General features: G+C 39.5%; 1 protein-coding gene across 4 annotated transcripts in view; it reads right to left on the reverse strand.

The window, feature by feature from the left end:
* LOC135502324 (ankyrin repeat and death domain-containing protein 1B-like) overlaps positions 1–26,313 on the reverse strand; it is an 89,395-nt gene that overhangs the window by 7,101 nt on the left and 55,981 nt on the right. The window contains exons 6-15 of one of the 4 annotated variants that reach the window (XM_064795061.1): positions 20,362–20,469; positions 19,256–19,351; positions 18,761–18,862; positions 18,277–18,375; positions 17,970–18,071; positions 15,559–15,657; positions 14,843–14,941; positions 13,986–14,084; positions 13,499–13,597; positions 12,536–12,617 (exon numbers count right to left, since the gene is read on the reverse strand). In XM_064795061.1, coding sequence (XP_064651131.1) covers positions 12,536–12,617; positions 13,499–13,597; positions 13,986–14,084; positions 14,843–14,941; positions 15,559–15,657; positions 17,970–18,071; positions 18,277–18,375; positions 18,761–18,862; positions 19,256–19,351; positions 20,362–20,469 — 985 coding nt within the window. Of the gene's footprint in view, positions 1–12,535; positions 12,618–13,498; positions 13,598–13,985; positions 14,085–14,842; positions 14,942–15,558; positions 15,658–17,969; positions 18,072–18,276; positions 18,376–18,760; positions 18,863–19,255; positions 19,355–20,361; positions 20,470–26,313 lie in introns of all 4 variants that reach the window. The other 3 variants (XM_064795060.1, XM_064795062.1, XM_064795063.1) reach the window with 3 other exon arrangements.

Here is a 26,313-nt window from a genome sequence, read left to right on the forward strand (position 1 = left end):
TAGCCGTTCAGTTTGTGTTTATCGGGAATATTTCTTCCCCACTAAGGAAATAAAATATGAAATATTGTGCAGCGTCGCTTTTGGGAACAAGACAGTTCGCCAGCAAATTTATCACAAATAGCTGTTTTAAATTTTGAAATTGACTAAAGAATAACGACTTTAGAGCTATAAAATTAAGCGTTTTTTGGTCGATCTCGCCTGGTTCTCATCGTTTGGTGATGTCCCACGGCTTTGCCGATCAGTTAGCGTACCCCCGCCTCGAGCAAGTCGCAGTGTTATGCGTTCCAGACTGATCACTCAAACGTGTTCAGTTGCCGTGCGCAGTTGTTACTGTAGAACGGAAAATATCCGCAGCATATAATTTCCGCGAATGCCTCATGTTGGACATATTTATTCGCTGCAAAATATTTTCGCGAGTGAATATTTTTTTCCAAGAATATTTAAGCTGTCTATTTTGACTCGAAGCTCTTAGTGTGAGGGGACTGTAGTTTAAAATGTCCCCAACTTAACAAAATATGAGCAATAATTAAGCAAAAGTTGTTTAAGTTAGGTGTAATTATGACAAGTGCTAATTGCGCGGGGTATACACGTAGGCCTTCGTTGGGCCAAGCTGTGTGCAGTGGCTCTGTGGAAACATGGCAACAATGAAATGGATTTCATGCTAAAAGCAAGAGATTTTCGTGGCAGAATGTTTTCGCGAGCCTGACCTACTCGCGAAATGCGCGATAACATTCTGCACGAGAAATTTTTCCATTCTACAGTATAAAGTGCACAATATTTTTGAACTGTAAAATTAAAATTAATTGTAAAATGTACAGTGTTTATATTTTAAATGGAATTTCAAATGTTCTGGAATAGTGGATTTTACTGAGAGTGCTTATTCTCATGAATCCAATCCAAAATTAAAAGTCATCGATTTTTGAAAAGAGGTTCACATGTCAACTTTGTGTTATGTTGACTATATTACAATGTCCATTGGTTGCGCTTTATTGTAGAATTGGTTTGAGAAGTTTTGTCAGGACTCCATGAAAGGGGAATGTCCATGAAAGAGGAATGACCTCTTTACTTTTCTAGCTCTCTATTTGTAGATTTTGCAAAGAGGCTGTTCACAAATTCTCTCGCTTTGTAAAATGACACATTTCACTACTATAATTGCTCATATATTCATGTTCACACAAACCCAATCATCAGTCAGTCAAAGTTTGAACAAAATTAGCACAAACACAAACCGTCCTTAGAATAAAGTTGTGATGTTTCACCAGTTTTTTAGGTTTCTTTGTGAAAGTGGGGTTTATAAAACCACTTTTTCTACATAGATAAATGATCTCTAGGCAAAATAGCATATGTATTATTGTTCAGGCAATCAAAGTCATCAATCTGGCAGTGGTTTCAACAAAATGTAGGCAAGACGTTTACCAATATTGAAACACAACATTTTGTAGATTAATGCTATGGAGGAAGAACACCTCGGTATTATTTTGGGTCCTCGTGTTGATCGGAGAAGAGTAGAGCTTTTAATAAATGACTTGTACAAAAGAACTAACATGTTAATGGCACAGTTCAGATTTGCCCATGCGCATGTAAGGTACGCACTTTTCAAAAGTTTTTGTATGTCTTTATATGGTTCCCAGCTTCTGGACTTGTCTAAGCCTTATATGGAGGAATTGTTTGTTGCGTGGCGGAAGTGTCTGCGACGGGTTTTAAATCTACCATACAGGACTCACAATGATTTACTGCCGTGCATTGTTCACGACTTTTGTATTGAAATTGAATTAGAAAAACGGTTAATGAATTTTATGGGTGGTATGTCTTCATCTAAGAATGTATTTGTCAGCTTGTGTTTTAAACTTGTGTGTCAGGGGAGAGAATCTTCACTGGGGAGAAGTGTCAACATGTTGTATGCAAAATATGGGTTAGATAGGAACAATGTGGACAGCTGGGGAGATATGTTGAGGGTTTTTTATATAGTGAATGATAAGAACGGGCAAAATAGGTTAGCGGAACAGATTAGCGAATTGATGGTCATGCGAGACGTAGGGGATGCGGCGTTTAATCATAGGGAATTAACAGAAATGATTGATTTTCTGTGCACTAGTTAAATTCTTTGAACCTTGATTTTTCACGGATATGTAAATAGATCGTTGTAAACAAGCACCTAGCACCCAGCACAAATCTGTAAATGCACCACATGTGTCAGAACTATTTCTCGACGAATAAACACACATAATGCAAACAATAATGGTGACTATGAATAAAAGAGCCAATTTTTGTTCTCTCGAGCAGAGGATGGGGCTATTTGAGGCTGTCAGAATGAATGAGAAAGTGGCAAAAGATAAACGATCAGACACTACAGCCAACAGGAAGAAAAAGAAGGCATGGATTGACAAATGGCACCAACAAAGCCAGGTAATTCTGCAATCGCGCAGAACAGCAGTTCTCCAACAGCAGTTCTTCAACAGCAGTTCTCCTTCCTTCTGTGATTCTATGGAAGTGAATAAATTTTCCTTCCGGGCACAATGGCGGCAGTAACACGTTTAACAATGTTACAGAAAGTTGGCTGGGAAACTCCCCCAACATCCGTTTGAATGGATGGTCTAGCATAAAAGCGAAAGGCAACTAACAAATGATGCTGAGCGACGGATGAGGCCATAATTCTTTAGATGAATTGGGGCCAAAATATCTCGAATTTTTTGGTCAAACAACGTGTTTAGAAATGACATTTTTGTTTTATCAAAAATTTTCAAATTTAATGTCACTGTTGTTTAATGGGATATTTGATAGTTTTGTGATTTTTTAACCCCAGTTTCTTGGCTTTAAAGATAAGAAAACGGTTCATTTCCCCATCAAAGAGTTTGTTTATGCAAACACTAAAGTGCAAAGTTAGTTGTGTAATTTGAATGCCAAGTACATGTACTGATCGGTATGAGTGGGCTTCCTATACACTGATACGCGGAGATGCCCATCGTCCATAGCCCTCCCAGCACTGTCCAGAAACGGTAACCGACCATCATTATAGCCCCTTCCTGTGTGAATTTGATGTTTTGATCCACAGAGTTTATGTGAACGAAGATCCACAAACGCAACAGGACATTCATTTGACAACGAGGATGTCGTTATTCTCGACAAGGAGGAATGTTGGTTCGAGAGAGGATTGAAGGAAGCCAACTACGAGAGACACACAGACGGGAGTCCACCTCAATCAACCGCCACGGAGGACTGCGCTTCAACATATTACATGCCTGGGACCGAGTCGTAAATACCATCCCTCGAGCCATCTCACGAGGTTCAACGAGACTGCCGTCGAACAGCGCAGTTTGTCCTGGTGAGGCCAGTGTTGACACTGGCGAAACGTAGGCTTTGCCCCTTGTAAGTCTGTTTTTTTCCAGTGACTGACTTATTTATAGGAATATACAATGTGTACCAACTGTTACAGAACATATTAAAGGAATGTGCGTATTTGGAAAAGTATAAAGGGAAATTTTTTAAAAGTTGCCACTTTGTTGGTAATTGTTGTGTATTGAATAATTGAAGAGAGTGAAATGGTGTTTGAAAGTTTATTAATGTGGTGAATAGCAATTAAATACTCAAGAATAAATCATACAATGTACCTTAACTTTACTGTAAAGGGGATCGAAGTACATTGTAGTTCAGTTGCTTATTTCATAATCAAAACATCATATTTGAATAGTCAAGGAAAATAAAAGAGGGGTAAATTGAGAAAAGCATATCTTTTGTAGGGATGAATCAAATTGCTGTTATTTCTTCTTCTTCTTCTTCTTCTTCTTCTTCTTCTTCTTCTTCTTCTTCTTCTTCTTCTTCTTCTTCTTCTTCTTCTTCTTCTTCTTCTTCTTCTTCCTAAACCACACATGATACACAGGCAAACATTACTACTCCTTATAACTTGACGAACCAGAAAATGAGATGAAGGCCCCACAGCTGTCATGGAGGCAAATTGAGTCGGCAGCGCTATTATACGAACATGAAGAAGTTGGAAAAGAGGAAGATCGTGGACGACCGATGCTTCAGCTGCAGCCTAGTAGGGAGGTTATCAGGAGGTAGTGGGAACTTCTCGCAAACAAGAATCTATCAAGAAACTGTTTCAACAGACTGCTTCCCAATTTGGAGTTAGCGCTTTCATGAAGACCCCCCCCCCCCCCCCCCCCACTCCCCCCAGTTTTATGGGGGTGAATATCATTCATCTTGACCCTCAATGACATTGCTCAGCTTCCAGACAACGCGCATCAATATGGGCGGAGCCTGACGTAATTTGACGTATCAAATCAGCCCAGCCTGACGTAAAGGAAAAGAAGCAGAAACAAAACGGAAATAGAAGAATAGACACCACATCGAACCAGCCTGACGTCAAAGGAAAGAAGTAGAAACAAAATGGAAATAGAAGAACACCAACAACAAAATAATTTCGAGTATACTTAACAGGTGGACCTACAATTCAGACATTGGAAACGAGAGGATGTAACAATTTCTACGCTAATGGTTACTGGTGATTCAATTATTGTCATAGATGATGATTATTTCATGAAAATATTACCCCAGGAAAAATATCCAATTTCTCCAAGTTCTCACGGTGATAGTATCTGCTGTGCCGATGGAAATCGTATGCAAATTATGGGCATAGTCACAATGAACATTGGTTTTGGTAACAAGAGGTCAGTCACAATTGTCATGTCATCAACGGACTTGCCCATACCCTCATTTTGGGTTTTGTTTTTCTTCACAAACAGGAGGCAATCATCAATGCTAGGACCAGGGAAGTGACATTCAATGATTTGGGTACTATAGCTATGGATTCAGCTGCAAAGTTCAATGTGCAGGCCAGTGTGGAGCATTCTGAAGCGATTATACGAGAAAAATTAAATTCACGGATTGGATTGAAAGGCAAGCATGTACTATCCAACCGAAGCAAAGACTGGGAAATCGATATAGACTTGCGGGAGCACACAGTATAGCATATATTCGGAAAGGAATAGTTCCCCTTCGTGTCCTTAATGCTGCTCCTTACCTTGTCACATTGCGGGGAGGAGCGGACCAGGCCAGCGCATCCTGCATAGATTTGAATCGATCAGCATTCGATTGTAACTTCATGTCAGGAAGGGATTTCAGTAGAAGATACAGGCATTTCTCTTGAAGAACAAAAATGTCAGATCGATGAGGGTTCCTTAAACGAAACGGAGCGGAGGGAATTGGATCAAGTATTGGAGGAATATATTGATGTATTCGCTGAGGACCTTGTCGAGTTAGGAGAAGCCAAGAACTTTGAATATGAGATTGAAACATGACCGGGAAAGGTAGTTCTTCAATTGCCTTTTAGAGTTTCCATGGCATTACAAGATGGAATGGATCAGCAAATTCAAAAATTGCACCAGGCTAGGATTATTCAGAAATCTAAGTCAAATTGGTCTTATCCCGCTCTTTTGTTACCAAAACCAAAGGGGCATCGGCCAGTAATCGATTATCAAAATGTCAACAAAATAGTGCGATGTGATTTCCATCCTCTCCCATAGCAAATGAACAATTGTTTAGTTGTGGTCCCGCCAGCCTCTTCTCCTCCATGGACTTACAGCAGGGATATTTTCAACTTAGGTTATATCCATCTTGATATCCAACACAAACATTTTCTTTTCGAAGGATGTCAGTAGACTTGTTTCCCATCTTTGATTCCTTTTTGACAAGGGATGGCGATCTTATGGTCAATTGCCTCTAGAAATTAACACCAACAGATGAAAACTCCACTCGGCCTTCAAATCATTCATGAATTTTTTATCAAGGGAAATTTCAGAAAAAAGAGTTGAACAAACACATTCCAAAATGGATAAATAATAGCAACAAGAGGCCCAAGGGCCTGGCGCTCAGCTGAGTTAATATCATTAATATCTTCCCGGTGTTTAGTTCATTATGCATGAAAATGGCATGCTCCATGGTATTTGATATCCTTTTGCGTTCACTACGGTACCAATGTTTTTGGTTGACATAATTATGTCACTGTTCATTCCTCAATCCTGACCATAACTCGGGTGAAATCATCGTATGAAAATATTTACCGAAACATGAAGTTTATGCCATGAATGAGGATACTCATTGTCATAGCCTCGTTTACAAGTACGAAGTATTTTCCCGCGAATATTCAAAACTGCTTGGCTCCTTGCCAGTTAAATAACATGTGACTATACACAAAATAGAAAACTTTGATGGAAATTGTAAATCATTTTTTTATCTATCAGGGGAAACAAGCTGATGATGATCAAATAAATCATTCATGAGAAATCGTTTTGTTGCTGAAGCTTGCATGACGAAGTTAATGCTAAACCTTTTCTTGTGCTCTACTGCGCCACCGTAGTTTTCTATTTAGACCAGCGATGACGTCATTTCTGGTGATTCCCTACGTTGTCCAATGAGCGCTTTTTAAAATGTGCCATTTGGTATTGTACAGTATGCAATGTATTTTTTCAGCGCTGCCAGTTGCCGAACAGAATGCCGTAGCTCCCTCAATTTCCAATCAATTTTTATGGGAGTGACATTATTGTATTGCTTAGAATGTCTACTTTTTACTCATGAAAGAATCGTAGAACTAAAACTTAATAGGCGAACAGAATCATGCCGATTCACTGCACATACTGTGGGAATTCTCCACTTCAAAATACATCGGCGATGTCATCGCGAACAGAGCATGCACTTCCGATATCGTTTTCACAGAAATGTGGCCAAATTTTCAAGAACTAATTTCTGAAAGTAGTCCCTAAAGACCTTATGACTACCACTGAAACGAACTAGTGATAATATCGCCTACCAGACTACTTTTTAGGCAGAAAATTGGGTACTTGAGTGTCATTGAGCTCCAAGATTATTGCACATAGCGTAAACAACATGCCGCCTTTGGTCTCCGCTTCGGTATTTCGTAGGCCGCTTATAGGCCTAATGCACCTTCTCAATTAAAACCAACATAATAAGGCCTTACATCGTTGATTGAATAGGAACACCACACAAAACACAATAAAGTGGGGGTACAATCGATTACGAAGCTGAAGTGAACAGTGATTTATTCCTGGCGCTAGGCCTACTGCTTTTGTTGTGTAGCTGCCATGTTTTGAGAACTGGCAAATAGGAGACTTCATTGATGGCTGACATCATCGGGCGGGAATTTGAATCGGCAGAAATAATTAAAAAGGCAGGTAGCGCCCTCTCCTGTTAAAATTTTGAACTTTTTCTCAATAAAATAGATTTTCAAGAATTTTATCTTAATATTAGAGCATATTTCGACTAATTCTGCTGCTCCTAGGCCGATATAGGCCAGTTTCCTTCATGCACTCTCGCTCGCAGGAAGTAGGTCGAATGGCGACAAATTTTGTTTTGAAAGTAGAGTTTGACCAGAAGTATCCAGAAATGCAAAATTGAAGTCTCTAGGTCTTACGGTTACAAAATGCCCAATTTTGTCCACAGAGGATGGACAGACACCAAACGAATAGCTATTAGAAAAGCTCTGCTGACTTTGTCAGCTGAGCTAAAAATGTTTCCAAAAGTCATTAGATACTATCTTAATGGTGGAGGACAAGTATATGCAGTGCTCTTGGACGCGAGCCAGACGTTTGATCGGGTAGAATACACGAGATTAATGAAAGTTTTGTTATAAGAAGATATTTTTCCTGTTATGGCAAAGATGATTGCGTACTTGTAAATTAAACAGAAAATGCGGATACGCTGGGGTACATCCCATTCGAATTAGTTCAATGTGTCAAATGGTGTCAAGCAAGGAGGGATACTTTCTCCATTTCTCTTTGTAAATTACATGGATGAACTACTTTTAAAAATAAAAGGTTACGGATATGGTTGTTATATTGGCGCTACATGTGCAGGAGTGTATGGGTACGCTGACGATATAATTATTTTATGCCCGACAATTTTTTCTTTGTCGGCCAAGCTTGAAATAGCAGTTGAGTTTTCAAAGGACTACATGATCAAATTCAACCCAACCAAGTGCAAACCCCTATATTTCAGTCTGATAACACAAGAGTGGGCAATATAATAATAATCTTTCAAGACATTCCTGTACGGGCAAATGGAACTGCTACCCACCTTGGAAATATCATTGGACCAGACTCACAAGATAAAAACATTATAAAGTCTATTTTTGATTATAACCGAAGGGGCAATATCCTCTTGTCAAGGTCTCATTTCAGTAGTTTTGATACAAAAATTAAATTATTTTAATATTTTTGAATGTCTTTGTATGGTTCTCTCCTGTAGGACCTTGGTGACAGGACTATCAACTTATTCTATACCGCATGGAGGAAGGCGGTCAGAAGAATTATATGTACATCCAAGAACCCACTGTGCCTTATTGCAACATTTAATTTTATCATGCCCGATAGAGGTCACCCTCCAGAACAGATTTCATGAATAGGTCTTTTGTTGCAAAACATAATTTCATGCAAATAGCTTTTCAGGTAGCATTAGATGGTAGCTCTTCCTCTGTGTCTAACTCTATCTCATACGTTACTGGTTTAATCGGGGCACCGCGTTCTACAATTGGGAAAACTGGCGCGCTGCCGTAAGTTCATCCTTCTGAAGAAATTTTAGTTCAGTCTACTGCCATTAGGGATTTTCTACATTTACGGGGTAATAACCGCGGGGATATAAAGAACCATCCTTGAATTTCTTTGCACTGAGTAATCTGTATTAAATATGTTTTTTTTGCTAGTTCTTGTTTTGAAATACACATGCCTGGCACTTTCTCTTGAACACTGAGCACTGGCTTTTGTTCTTCTTATTCAACATGTTGTTTAACATGGTGGTCTGCTGCTTCATAGCCTTTGTCATTAAGACTGATTGCTTAGCTTGGCTTTCAGTAAACTGCTTCAAACGTGTTTCCAGTCCGACACTCTGTAGAGTTGCACTCTCTCTCTCTCATTAAGCCTATTGCAGTCACTAGCACAGCATTCTGCTGAGTCTGACCTTGTTTGTTGACAGTCAAGCTAAACTTGCTAAACTTTCACACGTTGCTACAAGTACATCTGCTGCTAGCACCTCTCTCGTGGAGAATAACAGTGTTATTTTGGTCGTTATAGCATCACACAACTCAGTTCTTCTATTTACAACCTCAGCTTCTGTCACAGCTGTGACTTACGCACTATAAACATGAGACTCACTCTCAACAGAATATTCATTATCTCTGAATGTTCTATGTCCACAACCTTGGACTCGAATTAAATGATGAGTGAACAAGTGTACACTCAGAGAAGTTTGTCTCACAAAGAAAGGCAGCGCTATAACATTCAACTCTCAGCAGTCAAAACCCAAGGTCGGTGCAGCGCTATAAAATACACTTTCTAAGAGCGATAGATGAGTTCAGCGCCTTCAAGGAGAATTGCCAAACTAGAACATTATCGAATAATAACAAACTTGCACGCAAATCCTCTTATCAGCTGATAGGTATAAGAGCTAATAAGAGCCTTAAGTCAAGATCATTATGAATAGATTTAATCCAGTAACCCATTGACTGCAAGTTGCTATTTTTGCACTTATTCTTTGCGACTCGCGATGGTTTCCTGAAAAAATACGTATTACGAAATTTCTTCAGGTTTCTTCAACCAAATTTTGCGAACTAAGGTTATCAGCAATGTAGAAGCCAATTATGTTATTCTGGTCTGATATGTATGGTACGCGGTAAAAATCCCAATGGCAAAAATCCTAATGTAAAAATCCTAACCGTAAAAATCCTAACCGTATAAAATCCTTATGTAAAAAATCCGAGGCAAAAATCCTAACAGTAAAAATCCCAATGGTAAAAATCCCAAATTTTAGCATTTGTTACCAATTTGAAAAACATTTGAACAAAAATGTATTTCTTAAAAAACTAATTTTAAAACTAAATTTAACAAAAAAAACCTTCCACTTTCTCAAAAAAAAAATTTGTTGAAAAATCAGCTCCATAAAGTTGTGAGCTCGTTCGGAAATTTTCTTTGATAAAAAAACCATGTTTAAAATGAACATGTATTTCGGATATATCATGATCGCTTCTACAGTTTAAATTTAGTTGGCAATGACACTTTAAGAGAATCATATAGAGAAACCCTAAAAATTCTAATTTGTGATTGAATACCTCTAATATTCAGGCTAACCCTTCTTCATTGCTAGCAGTTGGTTAATCCCTGCACATTCCAAGCTTCCCATTGGAGTGTAACATAATGAATCATAATTGCCTATACTCTGTTCGCCGATTTTAGGCGGAGTTAGCGCTCGAGGAACTTTTATTGATGTCTAACCGCAACCCAGAAACGTGACAGCAACCATAGGTCTTGGTTTCCAATGGTCCGCTGATTTGCGCATAATATTTTGAAACGCACTCTAGTTGGCTCGTGTTGTAAAAAGTAAACAAATCGACGCGAATGATGAAGTTTCAAGATGTCAAGCAGTTTGTATCCACTTTTATAAAATATTTTTCAATTTTTGAAAATGGAAATGTGCTGTTAACCAACTGGAGCTTGTCAGTAATGACCGCGGATTTTGGGGTTTTCAAGTAGATTTCCGCGAAATTTCCGAAATAGAGAAATTATGTTGAGTCAAAGCTATACTTTGTTAATTACATTGTATATGCATAATTAGAATTTTTTAATAATTGGCGGTTATACGGACATGCGCTAGGATTGGCTGCGTCCTTTCCAACAGAGTATGCGACAGAGCATGTTGACATATTATTTATTAAGGTGAATGTTTTTACCTTCGCAAAAAGCCATTTTTCTGGGTAATCCAGAAATATGATCCAGTTATTCAGGGGGAAAGTTCCTTTAGATGCTTCATACGTAACGTACCGTAACATAATTTTTTTTGAATCATTGTCATCAATGAATTATCACGAATTGAAGTTGGGCAGCTTTGCGTCACGCTTAGGTATATGTCGACCTTAATGGGACATTTAGAAAAAAAATTTGACTTTGAATTCCAGTTTCTGGTTTTTTTCAGATTACAAAATGGTTGATTTTCCGTTAATGAGCTTGTTTTGGCACTCATTTAAAGGCGAAGGGTTGTGAGATAAACAGCAACAATTTTATTGGAAACCTTAAATATGTTTCATGATGAGTACATCAATTTTGAGTTATCTTATAATATACAACAGTTTAATAGTGTGTGCCTGACACAAATTGCCATCATTTATGGATCTTTGAACGTGTTTATTTATTTGTTAAATTCATCAAAACCCAAAAAGGAGAATAATGAAAGGTGAATAATTCAAAAAAGATATACAGGATGCACGTGATTAAAACACTTTAACGAACAATTTGGCAAGGATCCTTCATATGAACTATAGGGCCCGCAATAGGATCTCATTCAAACTCGCGTAAAACTTAATGATGCATCGTTGCTTTGATAGCGACGGAGGACGGGAAATTCACTTTAAACTGTCAGTGCGGCTGTAAGAAATGAAATACCTTATTTTAGAATGGGGTCAATAAGGGTGGCTTTTGCAACAGCCTCACTAGATAGATAATTGGATGAAATTTCTAAATCTTTCTTAAAAATGAATTGCAAACTGATCAGTGTGTGCACGATGCCTAATTGAGAATTGATTATTGTTTTGTCTGGCAATTAGCAGCTAACCAATATTTACTAGCATAACTGCTACATAAATTGTTAGCTATATCAATATAAGAACGGCGGGTACTCTACCCTAGCACAAAGCATACAATACCTGAATTTTAAAAGAGCGACAAGAGCTAATGTGAACCGGAATATCAGACCTAATTACCATTGGAGGGGAGATACGGGTGTCGATAGAGTGAACATAAAAGGAATAATTGACTACCGGTGTACTGCCTAATTGTACATGTATTTGGGTAGTGAGTTAGCTAAGATTTGTCAATTTTATTATGTGTATGTATGAAATAAGCTGATTCAGTTGTATTGTAAGCGCACCTTGCACCTCTGCACCCATTTGCTGTATACCTTTGAATAAGTATGAATAAATATTAATAATGATAAGTCAACAATCTATATTGTATGTATTTGTTACCCGATAAATTACATGTAAACCGCATGTGCGGAATTTATTGTTTCGGAGATTATTGGTCGTCCTATAACGTATGCACCTCAGCTCAGTTTGTAGCCTGATTAAAATGGGCTTCATGTAAATTGCCCCAGAGAGGTGTGAGATCAAAGGAAACTTGCCGTGACTAGACTCTTTATCGAATGACCCTGCTAACGTAATATACGCATAGATGAGAGCCAACAGTTGAGATAGATTTTATCCAGTAACCCGCCATTACTGTTCAACGCCAATTTTGTGCTTGTTTATTTTTGCAACTCGCACCATTTTTTGGAAGAAAACATATTATTTCCTTTTGAAAGATCAGGAGAAGATGCTCTTGTTCATTTCAAAGAAAACAATACGATTATTATTTTCGCGAATCTAAGTTATCTACGAAATCTGCAAAAATTCTCATTGAATACGTGCAACTTTCGCCAACTGCTTTACCAACTTATGATTATAGAGAAGGTCTAATGAAAATGACTTTTAGTGCATTACCTTCTTCTCTGCCTTTCGATAGAGCATCTACGACATCAAAGTGACCTTTTTGGGAGGCAACCGTTAGTGCCGTCAAGCCGTCCTGAAAAAGACACGCATATAAACTATCGATAATGAAATATCGAATATATACAAATAACTTGGTGCCCCAGTTAAGATAATTTAAACCGCGAGATGTCTTGCGATTTTTTGTAGAAAAACAATACATTGTATTTGGCATTTTTTGTCTCTTACAATTTACGTTACTCTAAACTCGATGATCACAAAGGGTTATTCGTTTGAGGCATGACCGCCCCAAGTATGTTATGCATTGAACAGACCACGGTCATACTATTTCGGTCTTCAGGTTGTAGTAAGTTTATAGACTGTGGTTGGCATTGGGAACGAACTGGTCACTTGCGATCTAATTGTTACCACTTCAGTGGTTATTTTATAGTTAATCAGTTTCCCTGTCTATTATCCTAGGTCTATTGACAACGAATCTTCCATAAAAGAAATCGCATTGATAATAACGCAAAATCCTTAAGGGCCTGCAATCTTGAACTCTTACCATGAAATTGGTGCAACGGCGAAATGCATAACCATTTGACAAATTGTTGTCGCCCACCCATTGTCCATCCCGATTGAACAATATTGAATGGCATCCAATAGCAATGCGCATGATATCTAAGAGGGCTTGACTTTCATATCGGTCTTAGATCGGTGAGTCTAGAGTATTTCAAAATCTGCACAATAAAACGCCCCCACAAATCAAGCGGTTTACAGAGCATCATTCGCCTACTATTTTTTTATTTCTAAGAATCTGGGTTATTTGCCACATTGGCAATATGAAATGTCCCCAAAAATCAAGCGGTTTCCAAGAAAACTACTCCATAACTGTATCTTACGCCTACTGCTTTTAATCCATGATATTTTTTTTTTGGGGGGGGGGAGTTCAGATGAAGGGGACATTTGATGTGTTACCTTATTCTTTTTGTTAACATCTGCTCCATGTTTCAGAAGACAATCTACGACATCAAGGTGACCATTTTTCGAGGCAATCATTAATGCCGTCCTGCTGTTCTGAAAGAAGACAAACATACTATCATCAACCAAATATCGAAATATACGAATAGACAAGAGCCATAAAAGTCGAGATAATTTTAAACCGATTCAAGACAGTAGCCCATTACAACTGTAACTTGCCAATTTTGCGCTGGTATTCATTTTTGCAACCCGCGAAAGTATCTAAAGAAAAAACGGAAATCGTATTTTGGCGGTTCATGAAATATCTTTCGTTTTTTTCAAAAAAGAAATTTTGTGATTTCTATTTTTGTTGATCATGGTTATCTGCCAAATCAGCATAATAAATGCCCCCAAAGTTAGGCAGTCTGTAGTACATCGTTCCATATTGTGTCATTCGCCTTCCGCAGACGAGAGGTTTAGATGGATGGGTCTTTTGGTGTGGTACCTTGTTTACTTTGTCAACCTCTGCTCCACCTTTTATTAGAGCTTCTACGACAGGAAGGTGATCATTTTGGGAGGCGAGCATAAGCGCTGTCGAGCCGTCCTGAAACAAAATAGACATACACTCGCTAATCAAATATCGAAATATGCATAGGAAGAGAGAGATAAGAGCTTAAAGCCAAATCGTTATGAATAGATTAAATCCAGTAACCCATCACTGCAAGTCGCCAATCTTCGCACATATCTATTTTTGCGACTCACGAAAGTTTCTGGAAAATAAAAGAACTACAGAGTATCATTCCTAAGCGTCATTTGCTAATCAAATATTGACATGTGTAAAGGAAGAGACAAGAGCTTAAAGGCAAGATCGTTATAAATAGATTAAATCCATATCTATTTTTGCGACTCACATAAGTTTCTGGAAAATAAAAGAACACATGTATTTGGCTGATTACGAAATTTCTTTTGGTTTTTTTAACAAAAAGATATATATTGCGAATCTAGATTATCCGCAAAATCTTCAACGATACACGCCTCCAAACGCAGAGTATCATTCCTAAGCGTCATTTGCCTGCAGCCTGATTTGCTTATGAGTTTAGAGATGCTCGCAATGGAACTTCAAAGTGTTGCCTTCTTCGCTTTGTTAACATCTGCTCCACATTTCAATAAAGAGCAACTACGACCTTAATGTGACCATCATTGCGACGATCATTAGCGACAGAGACAAGACAGACGTACTGGCGGCAGCGTCTTTCAATAAAGAATTAGGCAACTAGGAATCGTAAGGTTTTAACATCATAGCTGTGTCATTCGACTGACGCTGACGAGACGTTTAGATGGATGGGTTTTTTGGTGTGGTACCTTGTTTACTTTGTTAACCTCTGCTCCACCTTTTATTAGAGCTTCTACGACGGGAAGGTGATCATTTCTCGTGGCGAGCATAAGCGCTGTTGAGCCCTCCTGAAACAAAATAGACACGCTCGCTAATCAAATATCGACATGTGTATAGGAAGAGACAAGAGCTTAAAGGCGAAATCGTTATAAATATATTAAATCCAGTATCCCATCACTGCACGTTGCCAATTTTCGCACATATCTATTTTTGCGACTCACGAAAGTTTCTGGAAAATAAAAGAACTACATGTATTTGGCTGATTACGAAATTTCTTTCGGGTTTTTTAACAAAAAAATATATTTTGCGAATCTATATTATCCGCAAAATCTTCAATGATACATGCCTCCAAAACTTAAGCAGTTCACAGAGTATCATTCCTAAGCGTCATTTGCCTGCAGCCTGATTTGCTTATGAGTTTAGAGATGCTCGCAATGGAACTTCAAAGTGTTGCCTTCTTCGCTTTGTTAACATCTGCTCCACATTTCAATAAAGAGCAACTACGACCTTAATGTGACCATCATTGCGACGATCATTAGCGACAGAGACAAGACAGACGTACTGGCGGCAGCGTCTTTCAATAAAGAATTAGGCAACTAGGAATCGTAAGGTTTTAACATCATAGCTGTGTCATTCGACTGACGCTGACGAGACGTTTAGATGGATGGGTTTTTTGGTGTGGTACCTTGTTTACTTTGTTAACCTCTGCTCCACCTTTTATTAGAGCTTCTACGACGGGAAGGTGATCATTTCTCGTGGCGAGCATAAGCGCTGTTGAGCCCTCCTGAAACAAAATAGACACGCTCGCTAATCAAATATCGACATGTGTATAGGAAGAGACAAGAGCTTAAAGGCGAAATCGTTATAAATATATTAAATCCAGTATCCCATCACTGCACGTTGCCAATTTTCGCACATATCTATTTTTGCGACTCACGAAAGTTTCTGGAAAATAAAAGAACTACATGTATTTGGCTGATTACGAAATTTCTTTCGGGTTTTTTAACAAAAAAATATATTTTGCGAATCTATATTATCCGCAAAATCTTCAATGATACATGCCTCCAAAACTTAAGCAGTTCACAGAGTATCATTCCTAAGCGTCATTTGCCTGCAGCCTGATTTGCTTATGAGTTTAGAGAGGTTCGCAATGGAACTTCAAAGTGTTGCCTTCTTCGCTTTGTTAACATCTGCTCCACATTTCAATAAAGAGCAACTACGACCTTAATGTGACCATCATTGCGAAGATCATTAGCGACAGAGACAAGACAGACATACTAGCGGCAGCGTCTTTCAATAACGAGTTAGGCAACTAGGAATCGTATGGTTTCAACATCTTAGTCTAAGTCTCATTCAAAGGCCTGTGAAGGGCCAGGAATTTTAGTTCCTTAAAAGCCACTCCGGGTCATCCAGAAGTACAATCCTGGGTTCTCCTTGGCACCGGGACTCTTTTTGCCTGGTAACCAGCTGTGTTAACCAATAGACCTATGTACGCTCTCACACATCCAGGTTTCGTAGATATTTTCTATGAGACTACCGTCGAACAGCGCAGTTTGCCCTGATGAAGCCAGTGTGAACACTGGCGAACGTAGGCATTGTCTTGTTAGTTTGTTTTTTCCAGAGACTGACTAATCTTTTTAAGTATGTTAACCAACAGGTTATGAGGCTCCTTTATTAGCCAACAAAGCTACCGCCTGTTTCGAAAGAGGTGTGTTGGAACAAAGCTCTCTCGGGTAATGGGTTGACAAAAGCCAATTCCAACAAGAACTTGAATTAACTCTCCGCTCAGCTTTACATAGCTATAACAAACGCTCTGTTCTAAAGCAAGCACTAGCTTCAATTCACTGATTTCTATGAAATTATTGAAATATATCGGGTCATTCAGAAAAAACCGTCTGTCTTTAAAGTTTTCTATCAAGATGGTGGATAGACCAAACTTGTCCAATAGTTGTACTCATCACGAATGTTTTGTTTTACATATCTCGTGTACATTTCAGCACAGTGCCTGTGAGAACTATAAAACAGTAACAGGATTTGCAGGACGCTTCAAAAATTGCAGTCCCTGTGATTTACCAGTTTTTCAAAAATGTGCCTCTAATAACGTTTGGATTAAAAGCCTCGGGATCGCAAATGAACATAAAAGACATCGACATTTAACCTCAACAATATCTGCTAAGCACAGTATAAAAGTCAACAATCTATGTTGTCCTGTATTTGTTACCCAAAAAAGTGTAAATTGCATATGTGCATTTTTTATTGTTTCGTTAATTATTGGTCGTTGGTCGTCCTATATCATTGTATTTTACCTCAGCTCATTTTGTTGCTGAATTAAAATGGTCCTCATCATGGCTTCAAAAAAATTGCCCAAGAGAGCTGTGAGATCAGAGGAACCTAGCCGTGACCAACCACTTTATCAGAAGTTTCTGCTGAAGTTAGTAAACTATCGAAGTATACAATTACGTGAGAGCCAAAGTTCGGATTATATTAATATTATATTAATATTAATATTATCACAAAATTTAGAAGAAAAATCCCGGGCACAATGGGCCAGAAAATTTTTGAAAAGGGGCTGTCGTGGGATTTGAACCAGGGTCAAGGGGGTCTGAGTACTATGCGGTATCCACTCGGCCAGGTCGGCTTATCTGACTGATGTAGGCCTATACGCACTTTTATTTGTGGACCTCTACTATGAAGCCCTTTGTCTAATGATTCTTCACTTGAAATATTCTTCAAAAGTATTTCCACATTCTCACGATACACTAAATTTTGGTTGTTTATAATGTTCAAATCAAAGACGCGTGCACTGTCAGTGTGAAGAGTATTATTTCTAAGCCGCAGTTGAGTGACAACAACGTTTTGGGCATGCGCAAAATAACTCCCGCACCTTTAGCATTCTGACCTAGGGATACGGGTCCCGTACCTCTAGACAGTGCGTTATTCTTTTTGTTAACATCTGCTCCATGTGTCTAGGTTTTCAGCAAAATCAAAAAATTAGGCGGTTTATAGTACTTCCTTTCATATCTGTATCATTCGCTACTGCTTTATTAACTTATGATTTTAGAGAAGTTTAGATGACTGGGACTTTTGGTGTGTTACCTTGTTTTCTTTGTTAACCTTTGCATCATCACGTCGCAATAGAGCATCTACGATTTCACGATGTCCTCTTTTGGAGGCGAGCAGTAGCGCCGTCGAACCAATCTGAATCAAGACAGGTAAATATACTATCGCTGATCAAATATCGAATATAAGATAGATAAGAGCCTGAAGTTGAGATCCCTATTAATAGATTTATTCCAGTAACCCATCACTGCAAGTTGCCAATTTTCGCACATATCATTCGCATACTGCTTTATTACATAATGATTTTAATAAGTTTAGATGAATGGGACTTTTGGTGTGTTACCTTGTTTTCTTTGTTCACCTCTGCTTTATGTTGCAATAGAATATCTACGACAAGACGATGACCTTTTTCGGAAGCTAACATTAGCGCCGTCGAACCGTTCTGAAATAATACAGACATACCATCGCTAATCGAACATCGAATATACGAATATACAAGAGCCTGAAGTCGAGATCGTTAAGAACTGATTCAACTGTAAACAGCCAATTTTTCGCGCCGATTTATTTTTGGGACTCATAAAAGTTCCTGGAAATACATAAAAATTACTTTGGCGGATAGTGAAATTCTTTTTTCAGCAAAAACAATAAATTTGGCCATTTTCATTTTCGCGAACCTACTAGGTTATCCACAAAATTGGCAAAACAAAACACATCCAAAAACTAAAAGGTTTACAGTACATCATTCCATGTCAGCTTCATTCGCCTGCTACTTAACTTATGATCTTAAAGAAACTTGGATGATTGGAACTTTTGGTTTCAATTGTTACCTTGTTGACTTTGTTAACGTCTGCACTGCCTATCATTATAAGATCAAATACGACATTACTTCGACCATTTTCGGAGGCGAACATTAGCGCCGTCTCCCCGTCCTGAAACGAGACAGACATATTATTGCTAATAAAATATGGACACATGCTAATAGTAAAGTCCCGGATTTAATCTAATAACCTACTACAATAAACCACAATTTCCTTGCTACCATTTATTTTTCAGCTAGCAAAGCTTCTGAAAAGAAAAGAAAAAATAATTTTGCCGGATTATGAAATCCTTTCGGTTTTTTCAGTAAAAATATGTTTGCGATTCTACTGGCAAATCAAGGTTATCCGTAAAATCGGCAAAATAAAACACCTCCAAAAATTTCATAAGCGCCCATTTATTTTTGCAGCTATGTATTGCCTCTGGAAAATAAAACAAGGTTTTGGCGGATTACGAAATATGTTTTGCAAAAATGTTTCGGATGAACGGAACTTTAAGCGTTTTACCTTGTCTTTGTCAACATCTGTGGTTTGATTTTCTAGAATAGCATGTACGGTTTTAACGCTACCTCTTCTGGAGGCGATTATCAGCTGCTCCCAGCGCTGCTGAAACAAAACATTACTATCCACAGTCAAACATCGAAATATACGATTGGATAAGAGCCTAATTAATATCCAGATAATTTTGGATATACATGTATTTAATCAAGTAACCCAGTACTGTAAACAGCCAATATTTCGTGCCTACTGATTTTTGCAACAGGAGAACATTTTTAGAGAAATAAACAATTCGATTGGGGTGCGATTTTTTTCCTCCAGAATCTAGGTTAATCAGAAAATCTGCAAAATGCCCCCACCCCCTCCCACCCCAAAGAATTAAGCAGTTTACAGAGCATCATCCAATATCTGCATCATTCGCCTTGAGGGAGTAATTGCAAATCGAACTCCGCCATATTTCAAAAAGAGACTGCTCCACCTCATGGAATACCCACACACTAAATTTCAAATGTCTCGGTTAATGTTTTTAGCTATAGCGCACACGTCGTCTATGCGGACGCGGCAGAGAAAACGGTATCGGTACACCATGACACTTAATTGTCAGGTACTACTTCTTCAATCTGTAGGCAACATTTTGACAAGTTTACTGCCATTGACTGTCAAATAAAGACTAATGAACCACTTTTCACCATTTTTTTAGAATCAGCACAAACATATCAGCTTTTAATACACACTTAATTTCTTCTGAGTACAAGGAATGAATCCGATGCTATTAACCCCTGATGTTTTTGACCCCTTTTTATTCACCCGAGATATGACTTTAAGAGATGGGAGCAAAATTCCAGTTTCCAAGGCAAAAGATGTGATCTCCGTTCTGGCAGTTCTCAAATATTACACCAATTTTAAGAGCCATATTTTTTGAGCACATGACTTGTTTGGAAATTTCCGCAGTTAACTCCCCCCCCCCCCTTCAAATTTAAGTAACCTTGGCATGATGACGCAACCAGAAACTCACACAATAGCCTTGAAGGAATGGGTTAATCGAGTGGCATTTACCGATCTCACATAGGCTTTATCGTCCCCCTTTCTCTTTATCATCCAAACACTTGACTCACCTCTTCATCGTTAGAACGGTTGCTCTCTTCATCCTCCTGTTTGAAATAATCTACATCACCGTACTCCTTGAGCAGTCTCTGTAACATCAACTTGTTTTGGGCTACAGCCTGAAAAATATGAGCACATACACTGCAGTGAGGCCAGGAATGCTCGAACACGAGTTTCTAAAATAAATAGATATTTTAGTGTCAGTTGATAGCATTCAAAATCGTTTCGAAGCACAATTTGCATGAAATGCAAGAGAGGGACCAGCGAGATGAATCAAAACTGAACAAATTTCTGTGCAGAAAAGTGGCCAATGGAATACATCGGGGATATAGATCGGCCTTACCCTCTTCGAATGAGACATGAAACCAAAATTCATTTATCTTGTACCTGGAACCGATTCAAGTGAAACACTTGAGTTTGCCATGAACTCTACTATCTGTTTTCTGACCAAAGTTGGTCCCACCAGGCCAAATATCCCAATAGGCACATAATTCTAAAACACCTGGATTTGAAACGAACCGCACACTACATACATAAAGCTCTGTACACACTGACAACATTTTCGGTAACATTTTTGGAAACATCTCGGCAACACACCTGGGCAACAAAAATTTTGCCCTGTATACGCTTTGTATTATTTGGACAACATTTGAGCAACATTTTGCCAACATGTTACCAAATGTTTCCGAACTGTACACACTGCCAACATTTTCGATAACATCGCACCTGGACAACATGTTGGCCAACATGTTTCCCAAAATGTTGTCAGTATGAACAGAGCTTTATGCGCCAACGAAGCCCTATTTTGAATTCAGCGGTTATGGTCAGGCAGCAATAACAGCTAGGGATGGGTTAAAAAATATGGAAGCATTTCAAAAGCATTTAAAACCACATTATTCGTTACTTACGGCTAGGGTTCACCTATGACACATCAGATGTGCGCTTTCAGCAAAAAGGGTTCTATAACATATTACTAACAAAAGGTATCTATTTATTAAACTGCCGACTACTCTGTCGGTAGTTTATTGGTTTCACTGAATTCTTCCTTTCTTTCTCCGACTACCTGATGACTCCCGATAATCAACTATCAGTGTTGGGAACAGATTATAGTCGCCGCCAATAAGCTGGTCTATTGGAGTTATTGAATGTCTTTTAGAAACATGTATTTCTGAATTATGTAACTATATCACATGTTCATTCTGACTCGAGTCTAGTAATAAATCAGTTGAAGTTTTACATAGAACTGGGTGGTCGTTATTCCCTTAGAACCTGGGCATCCCCGACATTTTGGTGCCGTGACTAGGTCCAGGACTCTCTCTCGAAGATGGCAACGCACACTAGAATTCGCAAGTCAAGAGGCGCGTACCGCGGACAAATCTCGAAGTCCATCACGAAAGCCGAAACGATCACCAGTATAGAATTAACAGAAGACCATCTAGATCAACTCACAGCAGTCGAACAACCTATAACTAAGGCATTCGAGCAAGTTAAGAAGTTAGATGCTGAGCTGCTTGAAATTACTAAGGACGACGACGTAGCAGAGGTAATCGTAGAGGCTGACGACCATAACGCTGAAGCTGAGGAATACCTCCTGAAACTCAAAAGACATATTGAGAGACAAACACACACAAAAAAGCCAACGCCCACTCCCGCAGTTGTACCACCGAAGGCGAAGACCGTCCGACTTCCTAAACTAAGCCTAGCGTCATTCGATGGGGATTTACTCAAGTGGCAGAGCTTTTATGACAGTTTCGCAGCATCGGTGCATAGTGACCCAGACTTAGACGGTTTCCATAAATTCCAGTACCTAAAGGCTCAGCTTACAGGAGAAGCATCTCGTGTTATTCAAGGACTAGCATTAACTAATGCAAACTATGCACACGCCCTGGAACTATTACGAAACCGTTACGGACAACCGCATAAACTTTCTAGTGCATACATGAAAGCTTTATGGGACCTCCCTAAGCCAAGTGGTGAATTCACTGGATTACGTCACTTCTATGACACTCTTGAAATTCTTATTCGTGGATTAGATACCCTGGGAAAGTCAGAGAATACCTACGGTGACCTGTTAGTACCTATCGTCCTTGAGAAGCTTCCAGGATCTATTCGACAACAATTGGCAAGAACCCACGGTAGTAGTGATTGGAAGTTGAAAGACTTACGAAAGAATCTTTTGAAAGAAATCGAAGCTATTGAAGAAGGAAATGTGACCAGTTACACAACTCCCAGTGCTATCTCGTCTTCAACTGCAGCTTTCCATACGGATACTAAACCGTTTCATAAGACATGCGCATTCTGTAAGGACGCTTCACATAATTCGGTGAATTGCAAGACAGTAATAGATCATGACAAACGTCAACAAATCGTAAAGCGAGATCGTCTTTGCTTTAACTGCCTTGGCAATCACAAAATAAAGGACTGTAAGTCGAAACGAACATGTCGCCACTGTAGTCGGAAACATCACACGTCCCTCTGTAGGTCAACCAATACGGGATCCGAAACATTAATGACGCAATCAACTACGTGTACGGATAACGAAGTTAAAGCCTGTCGAAATACGACGCAAGTTCACGCTAAGTCGGTGTCAGCAGGTGACGTCAATGTTGACGCTTTGTCGAAGTCGGGAACAGTTTTACTGAAAACAGCCGTTGCTGAAATCTCTTCTGGATCAAATACTTATACAGCGACGATACTTTTCGACGAAGGCGCAACACGATCGTTTATAACGAAGGATTTCGCACGAAAGTTGGATATCACGCCGGAGGGATCGCAGAAAATTCAACTTGCTGCATTCGGTGGCAAACCTTCTCATGTCAAATCCTACGATAAGGTGTCATTCGCAGTGCATACGATCACCGGTGGAAAGATGGATATTTCAGCACTTGTAGTTCCGAAAATTTCCGCTCCCATCAAAAACTTCGTTAATGCTTCACTCTTGGATTTACCTCACCTACGGGAATTACCTTTCGCTCATCCAGTTTCCAATGTGGATTCGTTCGAGATATCGGTTCTCATCGGGGCCGATTTCTATTGGGATTTCATGATGGATCACGTAATACGAGGCCCTGGACCCACTGCAGTGCAGTCCAATCTCGGTTACTTACTCTCTGGCCCGATATACAAGGAATCTCATGAATCGAACACTACGATACTACACATAGCTACTAATATTCTCGATGAGAAAACCAAACTTCAGGAATATTGGGATTTAGAAACGATAGGTATCAAAGATGACCCATCTGACCTATGCAAGTCAATGGATTTTGAGTCATACTGTGGAACGCATTTACGGTTTGAGGACAATGGCTACATTGCAAGACTTCCGTGGAAAGCAGAATATCCACCCTTGCCAACGAATTATGACGTGTGCGTGCGACGTACACGAAATATGATTCGAAAGCTATCACCCGACTTACGCAAGATGTACAATGACATTATCCAGGATCAAACCAGACGTGACTTCATTGAAGAAGTTCCCATAGATGATGTAGCCTGTGGTCACTATCTCCCACATAGGCCAGTCAAGAAAGATTCAGCTACAACTCCAATAAGAATAGTATACGACTGTAGCTGTAAAGTTGGTGAAGGAGCTAGCCTTAATGACTGTTTAGAGACGGGACCGCCACTTCAGAACGATCTTGCTGCAATCCTTGTTAGATTTCGCCTACATCACTACGCTCTAGCAACTGACATTGAAAAGGCGTTTCTGAACGTTGGGCTTGACGCAGAGGATCGGAAGTTTACAAAATTTCTGTGGTTAACGGATAGTAACGACCCAAACAGTGCCTTCAAGGTGTACCAGTTTAGAGTGGTGCTTTTCGGAGCAGTGTGCTCACCTTTTATTATAAACGCCACTGTCAGGTCACACTTAGACAAACACGAATCCCCAGTTGCAGCCGATATGAAGGACAATATCTATGTTGACAATGTAGCGAGTGGAGCTGAAAGCACACATGACACTGTGAAATACTACCAGGAATCCAGAAAGGTAATGAAATCTGGTGGATTCAATCTCCGAGCATGGTCGTCCAATTGCCCTGAACTTCGGAAATTGGCTGAAGCAGACAACGTTTACAACCCAGATCGAATTGCCAATGTGCTTGGACTAGACTGGGATACTGAACAGGACATTCTGCGATATTCAAAGCGGAAAATTGAACCTTCAATAGACAATCTGGTGACAAAACGTGAAGTTGTTCAAGTTACTAGCAGTATATACGATCCACCTGGACTTCTGTCACCAGTACATGTTATGGCTAAGATATTTATACAAGAGCTATGGACACACAAGTTAGATTGGGACGAACCGCTGCCGGACGAGCTTAACCATACTTGGAGAAGGTTGAGTCAGGAGCTGTCAACCGTGACACAATCATGTGCCATTGATCGCAAATACTTCGATTGTCAAAACACTAGCAACGATTTGTATGAGCTTCATGTATTTGCAGACGCGAGCCCAAAGGCCTACGGGGCTGTTGCATATTTGAAATGTGGCGGATGCACTTCACTTGTGATGGCAAAAACTCGGGTTGCGCCGATCAAACCCATCTCGCTGCCTAGATTAGAGCTAATGGCCGCTTTAATCGGATCACGTTTACTGAACTATCTTCACAGAAACCTCAAACCACTGATCAACATTGAACATGCATTCCTTTGGTCGGACAGTCAGATAGTTCTACACTGGATACACAGTGAGAAAAAGCTGCCTTTATTCGTTGAGAACCGTGTAAGAGAAATACGTGCTTGCCAAGTCATAACCAGATTCAAATACTGTCCCACAAAGGATAACCCTGCCGATATTCTTACTCGGGGAATGAATGCATCAGATCTTCAAAACGCCATACTCTGGTGGAACGGTCCACACTGGCTTAGAACTTCTGAGTGGCCACAATGCGAGCTATTCGATGGTAAATCGCATACAATGGATACTAACAACGCTGATCATGATCCGGTCGTCATTGTAACCAACGCAGTCGGTGAACCTGATGTAGACATGCGCATCACCAACGTAATCGACCCCGAACGTTACAGTTCGTATACGAAACTGTTGCGCATCAGTGCTCTCGTACTCAGATTTGTTGCAAATGCGAAAAAAAATCCCCAACTACAAAACGTTGGACCGCTCACGGCAGGTGAAATTCAAGACGCAGAAACAATGTGGATTAAACATGTTCAACGTCAGAGATGAGATCAAGACGTTAATGTCAAAACGTAGGACAGCAGGTCCACTCGTGAAACAACTTCGGTTATTTCTTGACAACGATGGAATATTACGCGCAGGCGGACGATTGCATAACGCGCCTATTGACTACGGAACGAAATTTCCGATTCTGATTCCATCTAGACATCGATTCGCGGAACTTATCATTTGGAATGACATACGAACGTTCTTCATTCAGGATTACAATCTACTATCACGCATATTCGCCAGCGTTTCTGGATTACCAACATTAGACAGCGCGTATAATCGTTGTTACGGCAGTGTGTCACTTGCAAGAGGGTTATGGGGAAACCATATAGGTCACCTATTCCACCACCATTACAAGCGTCGAGACTACTTAAGGCACCCCCATTTACTGTGACTGGTGTAGATTTCAGTGGTGCTTTATTCATACGAAACGAACACTCAGAATCGAAGGCGTACGTGTGCCTCTTTACATGCGCCGTTATCAGAGCCGTTCATCTGGAACTTGTTACTAATCTCTCAGTTGGAACATTCCTTCGTGCGTTCAGACGTTTTGCCGCCCGGAGATCGCTTCCGAGCAAAATGATTTCTGACAATGCGTCAACCTATCTCTCTGCGGCTGCAGAACTCAAGCAGTTGTTTGAATCTGAATCAGTTAAAGGCCATATATCAAGGTTTGAAAACATGCTTGATACTCATGAAATATGTTGAGGGTTAAAAAAACAAGATCCCAGACATTAACAAAATTCTAATAATAAAGTCATTATTTAGTTAT

The sequence above is a fragment of the Lineus longissimus genome, chromosome 18, assembly GCF_910592395.1.
Source record: "Lineus longissimus chromosome 18, tnLinLong1.2, whole genome shotgun sequence".
NCBI classification, from domain to species: Eukaryota; Metazoa; Nemertea; class Pilidiophora; order Heteronemertea; family Lineidae; genus Lineus; species Lineus longissimus.